The sequence below is a fragment of the Vombatus ursinus genome, unplaced genomic scaffold (assembly GCF_900497805.2).
Source record: "Vombatus ursinus unplaced genomic scaffold, bare-nosed wombat genome assembly UNPS02014775.1, whole genome shotgun sequence".
NCBI classification, from domain to species: domain Eukaryota; kingdom Metazoa; phylum Chordata; class Mammalia; order Diprotodontia; family Vombatidae; genus Vombatus; species Vombatus ursinus.
Window position 1 is genome coordinate 8,788,667 of NW_020954553.1, and position 22,044 is coordinate 8,810,710.

General features: G+C 47.6%; 1 protein-coding gene across 1 annotated transcript in view; it reads right to left on the minus strand.

The window, feature by feature from the left end:
- Positions 1–22,044, minus strand: part of KCNQ4 (potassium voltage-gated channel subfamily Q member 4) — a 76,580-nt gene that overhangs the window by 27,891 nt on the left and 26,645 nt on the right. The window contains exons 2-6 of the mRNA XM_027864517.1: positions 3,692–3,782; positions 1,904–2,030; positions 1,356–1,531; positions 585–710; positions 250–360 (exon numbers count right to left, since the gene is read on the minus strand). Coding sequence (XP_027720318.1) covers positions 250–360; positions 585–710; positions 1,356–1,531; positions 1,904–2,030; positions 3,692–3,782 — 631 coding nt within the window. The remainder of the gene's footprint in view (positions 1–249; positions 361–584; positions 711–1,355; positions 1,532–1,903; positions 2,031–3,691; positions 3,783–22,044) is intronic.

Genomic DNA, 22,044 nt, shown 5'->3' on the forward strand with positions numbered 1-22,044 from the left:
CCTAATAGCCCTGAAGGGTCTTCAGAAACCAAGGCTCCTGCTGTTTTCACTCCAGAGGAGGGAACTCTCTTAGGTTGTCCCAGGAATCAGAGAGAGGGCATTTGTGTCTAGTCTCCGCGCAACGACAACCCTCAGTACCACCCTGGACAGGACATCTTGAGGTTGGCCCTGTCGTCCTGATGGAGGTATCCCAGGGTTCCCTCTTCCTTCCCACCCTACTCAGAGCTGGAGATGCTCAGGGACACTCACAGCAGGCAAGGCGAAGAAGGAGATGCCCAGTAAGGCAAAGCCAGCTGCCAGGACCCGGCCCAACCATGTATGGGGGGTCTTGTCCCCATAGCCGATGGTGGTCAGTGTGATCTGTGGGGAGAGAGGTCAGAAGGGCTCAGGGGTCTGGATCACTTGGGGTCAGGTTGGGCATCTATCTCCTCAGGGGTCTGTCACTTGGGGGAATGGCCACATGGGAGATATGATCCCTTGGAGGTATGGAAGCATAGGGGATCTATGTGCTTAGGGCGCAGTCGTGGAGGCCCTTGGGGACAGGTAGTGGGAAGCGCCAAGGCAGGGGTGGGAGTAGGACATACCGTGCCCCACCATAGCGAATCTGCATAGGAGGAGAAGTCGGAGTTGGCATCCTTCTCCGCCAGATAGACAAGGAAGGAGGCGAAGATGAGGACCAGGAAACCAATGTACCAGGCAGTAATCAGCTCCTGGGACAGAGGAATCAAGATGGTCAGTCTACAGAGAGGACCGCTCCAGAAGGCAGCGAGAGGGTGCGGCGTCCTCCTACCCAGGGAGGTCCCCATCCCTTTCCTCCCCAGCAACCACTACCCCTGGGGTCAGGTGGTACTCCCCCTTCAAAGAGCTCCAAGGCTTTCTCTTCCGTTCTCTGCTTGGAACTCAGTGGAAGAGCCGAGGTTCACCTTCCCCATTGTAGAGAAGGAAATACTCAGTCCTCAAAACCAGGTCTGTTAACTCTGAGATGACTTTTAGATTCATAGACTGGAAGGAACCTCAGAAATCAACTAGTCCTCTCCCCATCATTTCATAGATGGGAAACCTGAGGCCCATTGAGGGGACTTGATTTGTCCAGAATCCCACAGCAAGGTTTAACGGAAAGAGTGTCAGATAGAGTTAGAGGGTGGGGGTTCAAATCCAGGCTATGCTACTTAAATCTATGATCTTGGGCAAGGGAAGGGAAAGGAAGGGAAGGGAAAGAAGGAGAAAGGAGGGGATGATCAGCTTTAAGGCAGTAAGTAAGTGTCAGAGCTGAGGTTGCAGGCCCTAATTTCCCACCAAAGCTCTTTCTGTTACCCTCTCCCCCAAGGCCCCGTTGGGTGGAGCCCACCAAGCACCTTGCTGTGCGCATAGACCACGGACCCCAGCAGCTTCCAGGTCCCTCCCCGGCGGTCCATGCGCACCATGCGCAGAATCTGCAGGAAGCGCATGCTCCGAAGGGCAGATGTGGCAAAGATGTTCCCCTGGGTACCAGCCGCGATGACGGCCAGCGAGGCCACAAACACGATGAAGTCTGAGGTGGATGGAAGAAGGTGAGGAACGTGGAGGGTCACAAGAACATTTGGGGCACAGACTACCCCCTTGCAGGGCCTGAGGCCTCGAACATAGCCTCCAAACTTCTTGTGTTCATGATTGGGGTCAGAGGTCATTTATCACAAATTAGGACCAAGTTGGCAGGGAAAGGGAGGGAGGAGGCTTATAGTGACAATTAGAATCCTACCAGGTGCCCCAATGCTTCCAGTTAGTGTTAGTTGGGGTGAGAATCAGGGAAAGGGTTGAGGGCCAAAGTTAGGGTTGTCTGGCACCATGGCCAGGGTTCAGAATCATGATTAAGGTCAAGAGTCAAGACTTGGGTCAAGGGTCAGAGATCAGAGCCACCCATTACCGATGACGCAGAATGGTTTCCGGGCAAATCGGAAGCGCCCCTGCCAGCCTCTGTAGCGGCAGCAGCAGCCAGCAGACCAGACACGTACGATGTACTCCATGCCGAACACCACAATCATCACAAACTCCTGTGGGGAGGAAAGGGCTGGGTCTAGTTGGGGAGAGGAGCTCCGAGCATCCTTCTCGTGCCCAGCTCTTGACCTCTGATCTCTGCTCCACCCTGGCTTTGAGATCAACGGCTGACCTTTTCTTAGGACTGAAGAGGGGTGGCGCTCTGGCCCATGTCACATCAAGAGTCGGGCCTCTGTCTCCCTCACAGACTGGGGAACCCCTGAAGGCAGGATCCCCCGACTTCTAAATAGAGGATCTCTGAGAGCAGGTCCGTTTCTCTCTGCCTCCCACTAAGGGGTCCCCTAAGCTTTCCTATAGTCTAGAGGTGCCCTGAGGACAGAAAAGTATTTCCTCTTTAGCTTAGGGGCTCCCTGAAGATGCTGGTTACTCTCCCTGACTCCCCCAGCCTGGGGGGAGATCCCTGGGGACAGAGCTATGTCTTCCTCTCAGTCTGGGTGCTCTGTGTCCAGAAATTTGAGAAAGACTCAAATTAGAGAGTAGAAAGGATTGATCATTTCCCACCCCAGGAGACTGAATTCAGACCGGCTCCAGCTGACTCCATTGGACTCTGCCTTCCTCCTATTACGGCTCCTCTTTGGCTCCCTATCTGTACCTCTTGGCCTTTCCATTAGTGTTTAGCCCCTTTCCAGTCCCCCCCTCCCTCACTGCTCAACAGCTTCTGCCCTGCAGGGGCCCAGCCCCCACATCAAAATTCTGCATTGTCACAGAAACCTCCCATGAATCTCCTCTATCAATCTACTCTCCTTTAGCCCCCAAACCTCTGTCTGCCTCAGTTTCCTCACTATAAAATGGAGATAATAATAGCATCTGTCTCCCAGGGTTGTTGTGAGGATTAGATGAGATATTTGTAAGGTGTAAATACTAAGCCATAATTATTATACTAAGCCATAATTATCAGATGAGGAAACTGAGGCCCAGGGAGCATGAGTGATTTGTCTAAGGTTACACAGCTAGTAAGTCAGGATATGAACCCAGGTCCTCTGACTTCAAATCCTTTGGGCTTTTCTTTACACTACCTCCTTCCATTTCCCCACCTCCCTCCCTCTCTATAGGCACAGGGGCATACTGTGGAGAATTGTCTTGAGGGGAAGAGGAACCAAGGACCACTTCCCCTTTTCTATTTCCTGGAGAGACAAGTCAAGGTTCCAGGGGCTCGCCTGGGATTGTCAGCAAATCAGAGCAAGCCAAGCTCTCTTCGGAGCAGATCACAGTATCAAGAGCCAGAAGCATCCTTAAAGGTCAACTAGTTCAACTTTCTCATTTTACAGATGAGTAAACTGAGGCCTAGAGGAGTTAAGCTCAGATTAAAACTCAGATCTAATGAGTCTAAATTCAACCACCACACCATGTCTCCCATGTTCCAATGTGAAGTCAGGGGAGGGGAGAGGGATAGAGCACCTCATAACAGGACCTGGCAAGCTCATGGAGAGTGAGTGCCCATGGGAGCCACCCTACTCCAGCTCCATTTATCATAACTCACACCCCTGGCTGGACACTTGGTCAGGTTGGGAGGAACTTTCCACGGAATCCAGTGCCCGGGGAAAGAACCATCTCCCACCACGAGCTGATGCCATCGGCTGGTCCTCCCTCCTGGGTGTCCCCAGGAACCACGGTCCTGCCCCCGGCTGTTGAGCTCCCGATATCCCAATGTACTCACCAAGATGAGGAGACATTCATTGGCAAGCTCCTGGTGCTCCTGAATGGTGGATAGCACTGACAGTACCAGACAGCTGAAGACCAGCAAGAATCTGGAAGAACAGCAGGACAGGGCAAGGTCAGTGTCCACTGGATGGCCAGAGAGCACTCGAGGGCTAACCAGGGTGGGGAAAAGGGGCTGGGGAGGGGAGGAGCAGCAAATGAGGCTAGGAAAGTGGGGGCAGCCTAGACCTTGTCAGCAATGGGAAGCCCCTGAGGGCAGGGGAAAGTGAAGTGTTATCTGTCTGTAACTCAGTTCCATTTGGTTCAGCAACCATAAAGTACCTACGTGTAAGGCACTATGCTAGACGACAAAGACAAAAGAGAAACAAGCCCTGCCCTCAAGGAGCTTCCATTCTACTTGGAGAGGGCAAGAAAGGCCCAGTGATAAGTAAACACCTAAAGCTCTATGCAGAGTGATTTCCTGAGAGATAGGGCTCTAACAACTGGGGTAGAAGGAGGCCATGTAGCAGGGATCTCCAGAGCTGTGTTTCAAAGGAAGCCAGAAGGGGGAGGGCAGGGGGGAGCACCTTCCAGCAGGAAGGTGCGAGATGGAACACTTGGCATAGCTAGTGGCCCATTTGACTGGCATGGAAGGCATGTGAAAAGGACTTGGTGAAGTAAAACTAGCAAGATAGATGGCGGCCAGGCGGTGGGGGGCTTTAAAAGTCACATGGATTCTTTCTGGTCATCTTGTGTTCCCTCAAACAATGGACACTAATGGTGTCACTACTATTATGTGGGTCTCTGAAAACTGTTCTGACCTCAGAAAGGGACCCTCACACTCAGCAAGGTTGGGAACCACTGGGCTAGGTGGTCATCGCTAAAGCCCCTTAGAGTTGGGAGTCTAAATCCTATAAACCCCACAGTAAAAAAAATCCCTCGGATGGCTGAGACACCTGAGCACCCTAGCCTTACCGCTCCAGCTGGCTCATCTCTGCTCTCACTCCTTTCTGCCTAACCCTTCTTCTTGCAGCTGGGGATAAAGATGGCAGAAAGGGAGAAGGACATCACATGACTTTAGAGCTGGAAGGGACTTAAGAAGCCATCTAATCACTGACGTCCCAGGAAGGCGAGGGGAGGGGTCTTGCTCAAGATCTTGCATCAAGTGAGTAATAAAGGGGGAAAAACAACCAGAGAAGGTCTCTATCCTCTCCTCCTTCCCTTCAGTCTTAGAGGAAGAGGCAGCCTTTCCCCCTTGGTAAGGCCAGCCCCATTACCTGTACTCGTGATTTCACCCCCTCCTGTATTCTCTGAAACTTATCCCCTTCAATCATTCACCTTCCTTTACTTTTTCTTTTCTGTGAAATATTTACTTCCTCAGAAACAAGCCTTAAAATCTCAAGACCAGGGAAAGAATGAATAAAAAAATATTAAGTGTTTACCATGTGCCAGGGGGCAGCTAGGTGGCACAATGGATACAGCGCCGGTCCTGGAGTCAGGAAGACTCATCTTTCTGAGTTCAAACCCAACCTCAGACATTAGCTGTGTGACCCTGGGCAAGTCACTCAACTCTGTTTGCCTCAGTATCCTCATCTATTAAATGAGCTGGAGAAGGAAATGGCAAACCACTTCATTATCTCTGCTAAGAAAACCCCAAACGGGGTCACGAAGAATCAGAGACAACTGAAAAATGACTCAACAACTACTACCACATCCCGGGCCCTGCTCTAAACACTGGGGAAACAATACCAAAGTGAGACTGTCCCCGTCTTCAAGAAGCTTACATTCATATTTATAGCAGCCCTTTTTATGGTGGCCAAGAATTGGAAATTGAAGGGTTGCCCTTCAATTGGGGAATGGCTGAACAAGTTGTGGTATATGAATGTAATGAAATACTATTGTTCTATAGGAAATGATGAGCAGGTGGACTTCAGAAAAACCTGGAAAGACTTGCATGAACTGATGGGAGTGAAGTCAGCAGAACCAGGAGAACATTGTACAGCCACATTGTAAGATGAGTAACTTTGATAGACTTGGCTCTTCTCAGCAATGCAAGGATCTAAGACAACTCCAAAAGACTCATAATGGAAAATGCTATCCACATCCAGAGAAAGAATGATGGAGTCTGAAAGCAGATCACAGCATACTATTTTCTCTTCTTTTTGTTGTTTTTGTTGTTGTTGTTGTTGTTTTTTCTTTCTCATGGTTTTTCTCTTTTGTTCTGATTCCTTTTTCACAACATGACTAATGTGGAAATATGTTTAATATGATCATACACGTATAGCGTATATCAGATTGCATGCCATCTTGGGGAGGGGGTAGTGGAGGGAGGGGGGAGAAACTTATAAAAGTGAATGTTGAAAACTAAAAATAAATCATTAAAATTTTAAAAATAAATAAAATATAGTTAGCCAGGAAAAAAGAAGCTTATATTCAAATAGGATAGTAACAACAATGACAAAAAAGAATGGATCCCTACCTTAATTTTTTTAACATGGTCAACCTACAAAAGGGTGCCGCCATTTTGGAACAGGCCAAGAAAATCAAATAGTAGGTGTATTTTATCTGTATTGATACTTACAAAATAAAACCCCAAATGGAATCATAGCTTATATCAGTGAATTCATACAGTAACATTCTAGAATGATCTGAAGGGTCTCCAAACTCAAAAGATGAAAGGACAAAGACAAAAGTGAGCCCTTGCTAAGGAAATTTAGGTAGGGAGACCCTGAGTATCAAGGAACTCACCACCCCTTTTATCTTTAATCCTACCTTACCATCCATCAGGTCCTTCCCTGCAACCTACCAACACGCCCAGATCTTCCCCTTCTCAGAAAATATCCTCCACTTGGCCAGACCATTCCCTCATGCTACCATCCTTCACTGAACTTCCTGTTCTTGTATCAATCTCCAAAAAAATCAATCTCAAAAAAAAAAAAAAAAGAATCCATACTCCCTGCTCCCACTTTCTCACTTCCTGGTCACTTGGTCCCTTGTGCCCACTTAATTGATTACTGGCCCCTCCTGCACACTCTCTGACCTTGCTCCCTCACACTTCTCCTCCTCCATATCTGATACTACCCAGTTTCCTTTGCAGCTTCATTCCACGCCCCATATGTGGGTGAGCCGTGGGCCATCTTCTACTCCCTCTTCACATTTTCTTCCACGGATTCTCTAAGCAGATGGCTCGGCTTCTCTCCTGAACTCCAGTCTCCCTTCACCAGCTCCCTCATGGAAATGCGCCTCTTCCTAAGGTCCCTACTTCTGTCGGGGGTCCTTTAGGTTTGCCACTTAGGAGTCATCCTCAAGTCCTCACTCTCCACTATGTCCCTCTGTCCAGTCAGGTGCTGAGTTTTCTGATCCCATCTCTCATGTTTTAATGGCTGGCCATGATTCCAGAGGATCAGAGATGGCACATGCTACCCACTCCTGACAGGTGAGAGGTGATGCACTCAAAGTGCAGAGTGAAGCAGCCATTTTTAGATTTGACTTATTCAGGGATTTATTTTGTTTGACTATGCATTTTTGTATAGTCAAATTTGTTATGAGTTGTTTTTTTCTTTTACCCCCAAAGGGAATGGGGGTGGGGGAATTGGGAGAGAGAGAAAATAGATTTTTATTCACTGGACAAAAAAAAAAACAACAAAACATCCCTCACATTTGCTTCCTCCAGTTCACTTACATGGCAACCGCCTAGATTGGACCCTCATCACCTCTTAACTAGGCTGATGCTGTTGGCCCCCTAATAGGTCTTCCTGCATTCAGTCTTTCCCCTTCTTTGAGCCATCCTCCACACAGCTGCCAAATTGATATTTCTAAAGCACGTATCTGACCACGAACCTCTTCTGCTCAAGAGGCTGCACAGGCTCCCTATTGCTTCTAGAATCAAATACAACTCCCTTTCTTTGGCATTTAAAGTCCTTCGCTATCTGGATCCTTCCTTACTAGACTGATTTCACATTATGCCCCCTCACACAGTTCTTTGTTCCAGCTCAACCGGACTACTTCCTTTTTCACTGGACATGACATTCCATCTCCTCTGTCCTCCACACTTTGGAATGTTCTACCCCCTGGCTTCTACCCGTTAGAACTCCCAGATCCCTTAGAGTCTCACTTCAAATGTCACTGTCTATACAAGGTCTTTCCTAAGTGCCAGCTGGCCTTTCTATCTGCCATGTAGAGGAACCCTCCTCTATGTGTTGTCTCCCCTACTTAGAATGTGAGTTCCCAGAAAGTAGAGACATACAAAAAGTTTGAGACATCATTTCTGGGTAATTAATAATTTCATTAATTATGGCCAGTGAATAATTAATAAAAAGATGGTCATTTGGCTGTCTCTCATGAACCAAACAAGGATCACGGAGGCCTATTGATGCCTATATGCCCTTGGAAGAGTGGATATTCCTGACAGATGGCAATCAACTCTGATTGATTAACAATTAAAGAGAAGAATGATAATTAACAAAAGGATTAATTACCCAGAAATTATGTCTCCCGAACTTTTCATACACCACAGGACTGTCTGTCTGCTTTTGTATTTGTAGCCTCAATGCTCTGCACGTTGTTGGGGCAGCTAGGTGGCACCGGGGATAGAACCAGGCCTGAAAAGTAGACTGTCTGCTTTTGTATTTGTATTTGTAGCCTTTACTTATCTGTGTACATGTCCCCTCCCCGCTCCCTAGTAGAATGGAAGCCCCTGGCGGGCAGGAACCATTTCATTTCTGTCTCTGTATCCCCAGTGCCTAGCACAGTCAAGTCCATGAGCATTTGTTTGAAATCTATAAGTGCCAGGCATATGGTTAGAACTTAATAAATTTCCATTCAATTCCCTCCCCCCAGTTCTTATGTTGTCTCCAATTTCTTAAAAGTTACATTATATATATATATGTGTGTATGTGTGTACCTATGTATATATACACATATGCAAACACACACATATGTATACATATATACATATAAATATATAAAATTTACTTATCTGTGTACCTGTTGTGTTCCTCCCCACTGCCCAGTAGAATGGAAGCACCTGTAGGGCAGGAACTATTTCATTTCTGTCTTTGTATCCCCAATGCCTAGAATAGTCAAGTCAATGAGCATTTGTTTGGAACCTACTATGTGCCAGGCACATAGTCAGACTTAATAAATTTCCATTCAATTCCCTCCCTCCAGTAGTCTCTAACTTCTCAAAAGTTTTATATATGTATATATGTGTGTATGCACATATGTGTATACACACATACAAATCCACATATACACATACATGTACACACATATACATATATATAAATGTATAATGTACTTAGCTGTGTACATGTTGTGTTCTTTCCCACTTCCCAGTAGAATGGAAGCACCTGGAGGGCAGGAACCATTTCATTTTTGTCTTTGCATCTCCAAAGCTTAGCATAATCAAGTCAACCAGCATATGTTAGGAACCTACTGTGTGCAAGGCACTGTGTGAGTCCCTGGGGATACAAAGAAAGGCAAAAAACAGTCTCTGCCCTCAAGGAGCTCACCATCTAAAGTGGGAGGAGCACAATGCCCTAGCATGTGGTAGATGGTTAATAAATGCTTGCTGAACAGAGAAGAGCAGATTGAGGTCAAATCCCACCCTTCTGAATCGCCTATAGCTGTTCTCCTCCAAGAGAAGATAAACTTTCAGTGTAATCTAAGGTTTATAGGCTCACAGAACTAGGAGAGGAAAGGACCCCAGAGGCCACTGAGGTCAACCCCTCCACTTTGCTGAGGAAGAAACTGAGGCTCAGGGAAGTGGAGTGACTTGCCTAAGGTCACACAGGTAGAATCAGAAGTGGGATTTGAATCCAAGTCCTCTGAATAGAGCCAGTTGATGTCCATTGTACCATGTTGCCTCCCCTCGGAAGGAAGCAAGAACTCCAAAAAAGCCATCCCAGTGTGTGTGAAGGGTGAATTTTAGCCCTGGGGATCACCAAAAGATGTTGTTATGTTGGGAAAGTCTTTTGTGTCCTGAATGTACCACGTACTTTGTGTATTTCTTATCCTACAGCTATCAGAGTAAAGTTTTCCTAGCCTTCCAGACCTGGTTCAAACACCACCTCTTCCAGGAAGTCTATCCCGATCATTCCTCCTCTGATGTCCGAGAACTTTGTCTATTCATAGGATTTAGACCTGAAAGTGACGCAGAATCATTAACTCAGAGCTGGCAGGGATCCTCAGGCTGCCTAGTTCTACCTGCACCTGAACTAGAATTTTCTCTGTGATATCCTTCCAAACAGGATCCAAAGAGAGGAAAATCCCACCCCTCCAAAGGTAGCTTATCCCACTTTGAGATAACTCATTGTCAGGAAGCTTCTCTTTACATCACATTGGCATCTGTCACAGAGCAAAGGGTATCAGAACTAAGAGCTAGAAAGGACTTTAGAACAGAGAATGTCAAAGATAAGAGGAGTTTTAGGATGCAGAATTTGGGATCTGGAAGGAACCTTAGAATACTGGATCTCAGAACTTAGATCACAGACTATCAGAGCTGGGAGGGACCTTAGAACAGAGAATGTCAGAGCTGGAGAGACCTTAGAACAGAGAATGTTAGAGTCGAGATCACAGATCACAGGATGTCAGAGCCGAAATAGTAACGATGACTGGCATTTCTAGGTGGAAACATAGGTCCAGTGAGAAGCGAGTTGCCCAAAGTCACACAGCTAGTAAGTCAGGGGGATGGGGCGGGTAGGATACAAGGTGTTTGCCTGGGTCTTATTTCTCCCTGTACCCACAAGTTTGAAAGGGACCTTGGTAGACACCCAGTCATTTTACAGGTAGGCTTGCTATGAACGAATGAGCGAATGCATGAGGCTGGGTCCCCTCCCCCCCCACCCAGAGTTCTTCCTAGCCTGCCCTCACCAGTGCTGACACAGAGAAAACTGGAGCAGGAGCAGAAGCCGGCTCAGCTAAGCTGGTCCTTCAATAATTAACCAGCTGTCCTGTGGCTCCGTTCAGCTCAGCTCATTCCCAGGACAGGAAGGGAAGAGACTGGGCACATGTGGGAATACAGGATCTTTGAGCTATAAGGACCATCCCCCTCTGGGATCCAGATAGCCAACCCTAAATGCAAAGCTGCCTCCAGATGCCCTCCTGGAAGTACTGGAACAAAGAGTTGGCAGGGACCTTAGATGTGATGTATCTAACAAAGAAGGAAACTGAGGCCCAGAGAGGGGTACGGGTTTAGCCAAGGTCACACAGTGAGTCAGTGGATGAGCTGGGACCAAGACCCAGGTCTCTTGACTTTTATTCTCATTGCTTCAAACTACCTCCTTTCACCCATAGAGGAGAACCTAGACCCCCAGATTCTCAGCCCAGAATTGACCTCATCCCCCGACCCTTCAGCCACCTTACATCTGGGCCTGGTCACTTTCAAATTCTAGGTGAGAGATTTCCACACATCCCCTAAGTCCCCCAGATTGCAGCTAGATCCCCATTCTTCCTGCAGTCTCTTTCGGACATTTAAGCCGTATGCCCTCTTAACCTCACCCCAGAGTGGGAAGAAGGGCAAGGGGAGAAATTCCATTTCCTTTCCTAGAAGACAGTGTAGGATTTGGAGTTGGAGGACCTGAGTTAAAATTCTGACAGGAGAAGTTCAGATGACAGAGCCTCTAAGGGCCCTTCCAATTAACAGTGCTATACTTCTAGGGTTATGGTAATGCAAGACACCAACCTAAGAAGAGGGCTGGATTTGGAGTTGGACGGTGAATGGTGAAATCTGGACTCTGCCTCTTACTACTACCTGTGTGAACTTGGGCAAGATGCTTCCCCTAATCAGGCCTTAATTTCCTCTTCTGTAAAATAAGGGAGTTGGTTTCAGCGACAAAGTGGATAGAGCACTGGGCTTGGAATCACAAAGACTTGTCTTCCTGAGTTCAAATCTGGCCTCAGACACTTCCTAGCTGTGTGACTCTGGGCAAGTCACTTAACCCTGTTTGCCTCAGTTTCCTCATCTGTTAAATGAGCTGAAGAAGGAAATGGCAAAACCACTCTAGTATCTCTGCCAAGAAAAGCCTAAAAGGAGTCACAAAGAGTCAGACATGACTGAAATGACTCAACAACAACCAGTTCTAAGCCTATGACACTATGTTGTCCATCAGTAACTTCTATGGAAATTGTAAAATGAATAAATAAAGGTTAATTAATTTTAAAATGTTAATTAATTTAAAAAGTTAATTAAAAAGTGGTGATGAGGATAGGACCTGGTATTTGGGTTAGATGGGAAGGTGCTCCCAAAAATCTTGGACTACACTAGCTTGCACTGAGACTTTTGGGACACTTTGTATAGCAATTTGCAAAATGCTCTACACACATTATCTCATTTGAGCTCCATTTCTTGGAGAGCCGGTTGTTAAATTTTCAGTGTGAACATCTGTACGTTGGAGGCCAGCAAATGCTATGAACTGATTTTTTTGTTATTGATTGTCTAGACTTAAGAGAGTAATCAAGAAAATGTGCATAATAATGCAGGTTAAACTTAAAAGTGTGTCCTGCGGCTGGTGGTTAAATATTTATTAGCACATCCTTGCATATGAGGTACATACTGTAGAAATTATCTTCATTTTACAGATGAGGAAACTGAGGCACAGAGAAGCAGGCATAGAGTTAGTAAGGGTCAGAGGTGGGACTTAAACTCAGGTCTCTCCTGATTTTAAGTCCATTTCTCTATCCACTATAGCATACAGTAGTTTCCTTAGTCAGAACTTGTGTAAAGACACAAGTCATGACTACCTGTTCCAGCCTCTACTTGCCTCATTGGCAGCTAACTCTGACCATGTGATCTTGGTTAAATGCCTTCATTTTTTAAAAAATATTTTATTTTTCCCCAATTAAAATGACTTCATTTTTATGGGCCTGAGCTTCCCCATCTGTAAAATGAGGGACTTTATGTTGGTCCAAAGTCTCTTCCAATTTCCATGTTCTATTTTCTAATACAATTTTCAAGGGTCCTAATTCTGGCCCTGCTCCCTTAGTATTCATTTGACCTTAGGCCAGTCATTAACCTCCTCTCCAGGCCTCAGTTTCTTATCCATAAAAATGAATGGTCTCTAATGTCTACTCAGCCACAGGTTCTCAGCCAGCCAGGACTCTGACTCCTCCTGCTACCCCACAGTGGACGCCATGCATGTAGGATGCTTGCTCCCTACCGCTATTTGGTGGTTGCAGGGGGTGACCATGCCCCTGTGCCTGGGCAGCTGACCAGCAGCAGGAACTGGCTCGAATAAGAGGACGAGCGCATGGGAGGGAGCAGGGGAGGGTCCTCTGGAGAAGCTGCACCTGTCCCGTCTGGATATGCTTGGGGTCCTAGAGTTAGGACCAAGGTATCTCCTCTGTCCAGCAAAGGAAGGAGGAAGGGTTGAGACCAAGTGCCCATAGGAAGGTGTCACCCATCCCTAGGAGGGTGGCAGAAGGCCTTTCTTCTCCCCTCCCAGCTGCCACCTTAAGTCACTGCTCAGTCAGGAAGGGGGAATCTGAAACGGAATCACAGAATTTCACGACCCCAGAGGTCAGACAGCCTAACTCACACAGGAAGCCTGAGGGGCGGAGAAGGTGGGAAACTACCAGAGCCTGAGGCACTAGGACAACTCTTGCCTTCTACAGCCATTAGAGGACCCGGGTGCAAATCTTGCCTCAGATGCTCACTCCTTTGTGGGACTGCATCTCCTCTCAGACTGCCCCTTCTAAGCCGTTGCCAAATCCTATTGAATTTTACCTTCACACCTTCATCTTTCATATATGCCCCCTTCCCTCCTCTGATGCTGCCGCTACCCTGGTCCAGGCCCTCATCCCCTCCCACCTGGACCATACTGCACTAGCTGCTGCTGGGACTGCTGCCACAAGCATCTCCCCACTCTGGGCCATCCCCTACTTGGCCCCCAAAGTGATCTTCCTAAAACTCAGGTCTGAACACGGCACCCAATCACTCCCAAATACAAAATCCTCCGTTTGGTATTCAAGGTTCTTCCTGACCTAGCCCTGCCACCCGACTCCAGTCTCCTAATATCTTACTCCCTCCCTGCTTAATCTGTGATCCAGTGACTCTGGCCTCCTGGTTGTTTCTCACACGAGACCCTCCGTCTCCTGCCTCTGGGCATTTTCTCTGGCTGTGCCTCATGCCTGGAATGCTGTCCCTCCTCATCTCTGTGTATTCACTGCCCTGGCTTCCTTGAAGTCCCACCTCAAAATCCCACCTTCTACAAGCCTTTCCCGCCCTCCCCTGCCCCCCACAATTCTAGTGCCTTTCCTCTATTGATTATCTTCCATTTATCCTGTCTATATCTTGTTTGTACATAGCTGTTTGCATGTTGGCGCCTCCATTAGAGTGTAAGCTCCTGGAGGGCAGGGACTGTCTTTTATCTTTTTTTTTTTTTTTTGGTATCTCTAGTGCTTAGCCCAGTGCCTGGCACTTAACAAATGTTTATTGACTGACTGACCCTGGGCAAATCATTTAATCTCCCTGGGTCTCGGTTTCCTCTTCTGTAAAATGAAAGCGTTGGCCTGGACAGCCTCTGAGATCTCGTCCAGCTCCAGGGCTGTGGTTCTATGATCTTTCATACCACAGGCTGGTTTAATTTATTTGACTCTTATTTATTGGGTCAGGTGGCAATAGTTAAAATAACTCCTGCTTCTGTGGGGCTTTCGGGTTCACAAAGCACTTTCAAGACTCTTAGGAGTTAGGGCGAGTAAGCATTGCCACCATTCTCATTTTACAGGTGGGTAAACTGAGCTACAGAAGGGCAGTGGCTTGAGTGAAGCCAGTTAGTGGCAGAACCAGGGCATGAATCCATGAGCCCCTGCCTCACTGGGCTCTATTGACACGGGTCCCCTTTGAGTGTGTGCGGGCTCTGGCTCCTTCTCCGGAGGGCCACTTTGGTTTCTGTGCCTGGACAATCGGCTTGACGTGCCATTGACCAGGGGTGCTGCTGCAGACAGCGGGGCTTAGCTCAGACACAGAGCTAGACTGCAGGGTGACCCAGGCCCCAGGAAGCACCATCTCTCCCTGTCTTTGTCTCTCTACTGCTCCTCTCTGACCGTATGTGTCTGTGTGCGTCTCTCTCTCTCTCCAAGAATCCTGGCTGCTGGGGCCGGGAGGAGCCGTTTCCCCTGATCCAGCGATTCTAAATATGGCAAATGGAGCTGCAGCACGTGACTAACCCTCTCCCTTCCCCCCCTGGCGGGGCATCTGTCAGCGTCACTGACGGGCACTGCAGAGTCTGGCCCCTGGGGGGCTCCTTCCTGAGACAGGGAAAGAGGAGAAGCCCTGGGGGCATCACTGGGTCAGTGTACCCCCCAACTCCACCCCCTACCCTGTCCCACCCCCCAGGAGAGAAGAGCCTGGCTCTGAGTCCTCGATTATCCCTGCCCTGCTCCAACCTCCAGTCACTAAATCCCAACATCTCCCTCTTCCCAACCTAGTTCAGGCCTTCGTGGTCTCTCCCCTGGACTCCTTTATCCACCTCCTAACAGGTCCCCCTGCTTCCAGTCACACTCTTTCCCATCCATCCTAACCACAAAGTTAGGCCCAGTTCTGACAATGTCACTCCCTGCTCAGACACCTCCCATGGCTCCCTATTATCCACAAGTCAAAGTCTAATCTCCTTACCCTAGCATTTGAGGCCTTCCTCAGTCCCATCCTTACCCTCCCCCCTCCTCCTGCCCTAAACACATTCCCTGATTGCAAGGCCCTCCCAGATGCCTTTCTCCCATCGGAAGCATATTGCTGCCTCTCCATGCCTTCACCCAAGCTGGGAGGTACTCAGTGAGAGAGAGTATCTATTCCTGTCTCCTTTCCTCTCCCCCCATTCATAGTGCGTTAACAACCATAGTAAGATGGTTCAACTTGAAGATGACTCAAGGGGACATAGTTTCTGTCTTCTACTATCTGATGAGTTGTCAGAGGAAAAAGATATCAGATGTGCTCTACTTTGCCTCAGATGAATTTCGGGCAAATCCCTCCCTCTCCCTTGTCCTCATTGTTTTTCCTCTGTAAAATGAGGAGTTCTGATTTAATTAAATCCCACAAACATCTTTTAAGCACTTAGTATATGCCAGGCACCATGCTCAGAGCTGGGGACCTAAAGACAAAAATATAACAGTCCCTTCCCTCAATAAGCTTACATTCTATCGAGGGGAATACAATACAGTAAGTAGAGGCAAAGTCATTTCAAAGGAAGAGAGTGCGGGGGTCAGAAAAGACCTAGTCCAGGGGTGGGGAACCTGTGGCCTTGAGGCCACAAATGGCCTTCTAGGTCCTTAGGTGTGGTCTTTCGACTGAGTCCCTGTTTTATTAAAGGGATTTGTTCTATGAAGTTTGGATTCAGTCAAATGACCACACCTGAGGACCTAGAGGGCCACATGTAGCCTCGAGGCCATAGGTTTCCTGCCCCTGGTCCCTAGTGTTTGGGGTGGCACCCAGAAGCTGTGCTTTGAAAGAAGTCAGTGATTTTACCAGACAGTGGAGAGGAGGGTATCTAAGAACCAATAATTCTATGAACCAGGACCAATGCGGGGTGGAAGAGATTATAGAAGGTCAGATTTCAGCTTCATATAATAAAAAAAACTTCCTAATAATTAGAGCTGTCTTACATTGGAATAGACTACCTCTGGAGATAGTGAGCTCCCCATTGGGAGAGGTGTTCAATCAGAGGAGAAAGGGAGACTATAGAGGAAAATTCCAGACCGGGTAGACAGCTGGACTAGATACCCTCTGAGGTCTTTCCCAGCTCTGAGACTCTATGATTATAAAAATCCTATGATTTTAGCACTTTCTAGGGAGGTACCTGGTCCAATAGGAAGTATTCTAGACAAGTCGTCAATGCTTTTAGGCCGGCCCAAGGGGTGTGGCCAGGGAAAGAGTGGTGGCTACTCACTGGGTCAGGGCCTGCCAGTAAGCTCTTTACATGATTCACCCAGGCAGGAACCAAGAGCCACATTGGGCTAGGCCAGGGGCTGTACCAATGGAGGAAGGAGCCTGGCTTTCTTTTGAGAGGAGCTAGGTGGGCCTCATGGAACCAAGAGCCCAAGAACGAACCAACAAGAAGGCTGTAGAGTTTTGTCAGGGAGTGAAGCTGACAACTTTGTGCAGCTGAGCTTCACTTAAATCCAACAAGTCAAGATGTCACCCTCGTGATGTCATTGGTCCAGGAAGAACAACACCCAGTTTGTAGGACCGTAGGAACAAAGGGTTAGAGCTAAAAGGGAGCACAGATGTCATCAATTCCACCCTCGAATTTTAAAGATGGGGAAACTGAGACCCAGAGAGGTTAAGGATGGCATTGACAAGCTGAGCTGATGGAGAGGAGAGCCAGAATCATAATGGGACTACAGACCATGCTACATAAAACTGTGGCAGTGAACTAGATATTTAGCCTAGAGAAGAGAAGAGGGGCATTTTCACTGTCTTTGAGTATTTGAAAGGCTGGTGTGGGGAAGGGGGATGGCTTCAGCTTTGCCCTAGAAGGCAGAATGTTGAACAATGAGTCAAAGGAAGAGGGAAGCAGATTTAGGGTCAACGAAAAGGAAAATTTCCTGATAAGATGTGTTGTTGTTCAGTCATTTCAGTTGTGTCCAACTCTTTGTCATTTGGGGTTTTCTTGGCAAAGACACTAGAATGGCTTGCCATTTCCTTCGCCAGATAATTTGACAGATGAGGAAACTGAGGCAAACAGGGTTAAGTGACTAGCCCAGGTTCACACAGCTAGTAAGTGTCTGAGGCCAGATTTGAACTCTGGAAGATGAGTCTTCTTGCCACCTTCCTAATAAGAAGAGTGAAATGGACTGCCCTGGGAAGTAGTGAGCATCATTTCAAGTCTTCAAGTGAAGGCTAGATAACCCTTTGGGGGTGCTGTTGAAGAGCTTCCTGCTCAGGTATGGGTTGAACCAGGTGCCTACAGAAATCCTTTTCACCTCTGGAATTGATGCCCTGGGGTCCAGAGGCAGAAAAGCCCCCTAGGCAGGGCAAAGGCAGTGACCAGCAGGGGGTGGGCTGAAGCCACAGTTGACACCTTCTTGGGGTTAGGAGGGAAAAGCACCTTTTTGTTGTTGTCATGGACCCCAAGAGCATACAGTGTGGTGTGGTACAGCCTGGATACAAAAAGCATGCTCTGGGGCATGTGGACGATAGGATGTAGGCTGGTGCTGTCAGCTTTGAGAGCTCCCAATGCTGGGAGCATTGTAGGGGTAAGGGACCTTGAACTTAGGTCATCCTGTCTGAGCGGCTAACTTTCTGCCCACTACACTAATGGTTTCAGACTCAAATAGAAACAGAGGTTTGGAGTCTAGGTCTTCTTGGGGACCAAGCCCATACTACTCAGAATTAGGAACCTAGACACCAACTGAGGAGGGTGATGGGGAAACACCAACACTTTGGAATCCCAGAGAGATCTCCCACAAACAACTAGAACCAAATCTCAGCAAACGTCTAGAAACCAAGACCAGAAAAAACCTGGAGCCAAAACCTAGTGACAATCTGGAACCAAAATCCATCAAACCTCTACAATCAAGACCCAACAATGAACCAAAACTTGATCCCCAAAAGCAAGGAAAGACTTAGAACTTAAAATCAACTAAAGACCTAGATCTTAAAATGCAGGCATAACCCTAGAATCCAAGACCGGATAGAATTAAAACTCCAACAAAGAAGTCAAATTCATGCATAGACTTATTAGATGCATAGACTATTCATGCAAAGATTTTGTTAAAAGCCCAACAAAGATCTAGAACCCAACCCCAGCAAAGACTCAGAATCCAAACCCAACAAATTCCCAGAATCCAAACCCAGGAAAGACTTAGAACCCAAACCCAGAATCTTTTCACTAACATCATACAGAGAATTAATGCTATACGTGAAACCAGAGTGGGGAGCTCTAGATAGCACTAGAAGTACAGGTAAGCAAAACAGTCTATACTCTAAGCCTCAGGACTGCCTGTCTGATACCTGGGACTCATATCTCTGCACTTTCTGCTCTCTTGTATGGGGAGATCTCAGTAAATTTTTATTCCGCAGGATTGCTTGAAGGACTCAGAAACTGAAGGTCAGAGTGTCATATCTAGACTCCCAGGTCAGTGGGCTGCACTGGAGAAGAGAAAGGGGGAATTCTCACTGTCTTCAAGTATTTGAAAAGCTGTCATGAGGAAGCCAGATAGGTGGATGGGCCAGGCACTTTCCTTCTGTTCTCTGCCTATCGAATTCCTCCTCATTCCAGGTCCTAGTTCAAATGCCACCTCCTATGGGAAATTTTCCCAGGTTTACCCCATGCTCCCTTTCCCCAACCTTACTTTCTGCACCACACATTTGGCCCTGAGGGCTCCCTGACATTCATTAGCTCTGGGTTTATCACCTCCTCCAGGTTGGGAGTATGGAATACTCCATAGGATTAGGATTCTAATATTAGGACTCTAAAATCATAATAATGATCATTATCACACTAACCCCAAATCATGTGATCCTTACAGCCATCTTGTGACAGAGGTAGTGAAGGAATCATTATCCCCATTTCACATCTAAGGAAACTGAGTCTTAGAGAGGGGAAGTGACTTCTCCAAGGTCCCACAGCATGTCAGAGATAGAACTCAAACTCAGACCTCCTGACTCCCTTTCTACTGCACCACCCTTCCTCTCCAAAGAACTTTAGCCAATGTCAATGCTGATGATCCCCTTGCCCTCCATCCCCTCACCGATAAAGTCAGCTAGGTCCTGATACTCTTACTACTCCAGCCTCTTACCTTTTCCTGGCCCTGCCTTTGACCTCTCCTAGTCTTGGTGGAACTCCAAACTGTCCCAGAGAAAAGCAGAAACTCCTCAGAGCTCATACAGAGTTCAAGCTGGAAGGGACCTTAAAGGTAACCCAATCTAACCCTGTCATTGTAGAGAGCAGGAAACTGAGAGCCAAAGAGGAGAGGTAACTTATCCAAGGTCACATAGTTAATAGAACCAGGTCTTTTGCCTCCTGGGCTGAGACTTTCCTCATTTCCCCGTCTTACCTGCCCTTGTCCACTGAGGAGGACCCAAGTATCTGGATTCCCAGAATCTGCCCTGCTACTTGCCCCTCTTGCCTCCCTGTATCTGAGAGGGTGGTCTGCATTCTGTCACCCTCAAGTCCTGAGTGAGAGATCTCCCTCCCTCCCTTCTACCCCACTTCCCTTGGATTCCACCTTGAGGACCAACAGAGGTCGAGGTCACCTCCAAGGAGCTCAGATCCTGTCCATCAGCGGAACTTGAGCCCACTGAATCTGAGACTGGATAGGGGGACCTGGAGGGGGACAGATTGTGCAACCACCCCAAATATGGGACATTTCAGCCCTGTTCTGTCTCCCACAGGGATCAAAGAGAATAGGAGCTAGTGCTGACAGGCAGGAAAGTGATCAGGGGTGCTGAAGCTGAGAAGGAGCTGATGCTGGACAGGGAGATTGTGTGTGTGTGTGTGTGTGTGAGTGTGTACACATGTGCACTGAGGAACAGCAGAGGACAGGGACAGGCCAGGAATAGGAAGCAGGGAGCAAGGCTCCTGGGAAGTTGGATCACTTTGGGGAGGGCAGAGGAAGTGATAGAAAGGGGATCATCCTTGGAATCAGGAGACATGGGCTCAGAAACTTACTGTATGATCTTGTACAAGTCACTTTCCCTTTGGGGGGGGCCTGTTTTCTTCTATGTAAAATGTTCACAGTAACACCTAAAATACCTACTCCTCAGTACTGTCAGGAGAAATGCAACTTTTTTAAACCTTAAAGCATGGTAGAAATGGAAACTATTGTTACTTGGCATCAACACGGAGATTTGCATGAACATGACATGCAAAACCTTTTGGAGGACAGTTGGGGAGTCTTCCCTGTTGGGGGTGGGGATGATGGGCTTAGAGATGGGGATCTGTGCATCTGGACCCATGGGAGCCTGGTAATGGAGTGTCTGCACACTTGTTCTAGGGATGGCATGCTGCGTGACTGTGAGAGACCATAATAATAATAATAATAATAATAACAATAATAACAACAACAGCAGCATTTATGTACCAGAGCACTTTACAAATAATCATCTCATTTGATCCTCACAATCTGAGAGATGGCTGCTGTTATTATCCCCATTTTACAACTGAAGAAACTGAGGCAGTCTGGGGTAAATGACTTGCCCAGAGTCACACAACTATGAGTGACTGAGGCTGGATTTGAACTTAGGGCTTCCTGACTCTCTCCCCTGTGCCACCTAGCATCTCGATCTCTCTGTGCCTGACCCACTCCACCTGTGGTGGGAAAGGGCTAACGATTTGAAGAAAGGCAAGGATCACTGAGTCAGTGGCATAGCCATTTCCAGAATCCAAATCTTCAGACTCATGGTCCAAGGCTCATTTCCTGACACCAATTGTCTTGGAAAGAGAGGCTGTGAGGAGATCCCAGCTCCCCATTACATCTGACCCAGACCCCAGGCCCTGGCCACCTAGTCAGGGGTGAGAAGAGGGGTATAGGCCTGGGACTGGCCCAGCTGCCCTGGAAGGGGTTAATGGACTAAGTGTTGATCAGGGAAGGCTTGGGGCTCAATTAATAATTCATGCAGGAGACAGTCTTTGCAACAGCAGTGTTTGGGGGCAAGACAGAGGTTGAACAGGGGATGCTGGGAGCCTCTGGGGGCTGGGCAAGGAAAGAGGAGGCAGCTCCATGCCTGGGGGAGGGCCTGAGGCTGGGAAGCAGAAAACCTGGTTTCTGGGCCTGTGTCAGCCACTAACTTGCTGTGTGACTTTAGGCAAGTCACTTTTCCTCTCTGGGGGTCAGTTTCCCTATTAGAAAATGAGGGAATTGGACTAAATGGTCTATTCTAGCTCTGAATCTGTACTAAAATCCTCTTAGTTCTGATAGTCTACATTCTAGGGTTCCTCCCAGCTCTGACATTCTATGTTCTAAGGAGCTTTCCAGCTCTGACACTCTGTTCCAAGGTCCCTTCCATCTCTGATATATTTTTTTTTTTTTGGCTAGGCAATGGGATTAAGTGACTTGCTCAAGGTCACAGAGCTAATAAGTGTTACATGTCTGAGGCCAGAGTTGAAGTCAGGTCCTCCTGACTCCAGAGCAGGTGCTTTATCCACTGTGCCACCTAACTGCCCCCCTGATCATCTATATTCTAAGGCCCCTTCCAGATCTGATATTTTCTCTTCTAAGACCTCTTCCAACTCTGACATTCTCCATTCCAAGGTCCTTTCCAGATCTGATATTCTCTGTCCTAAGACCCTTTCCAAATCTGACATTCTCTGTCCTAAGGTCCTTTCTGGCTCTGACATTCTATGCTATAAGGAATTTTCCAGCTCTGACACTGTTCTAACATCCCTCTCAGCTCTGACATCCTGTGTTCTAAGGTCCCTCCCAGCTCTGACATCC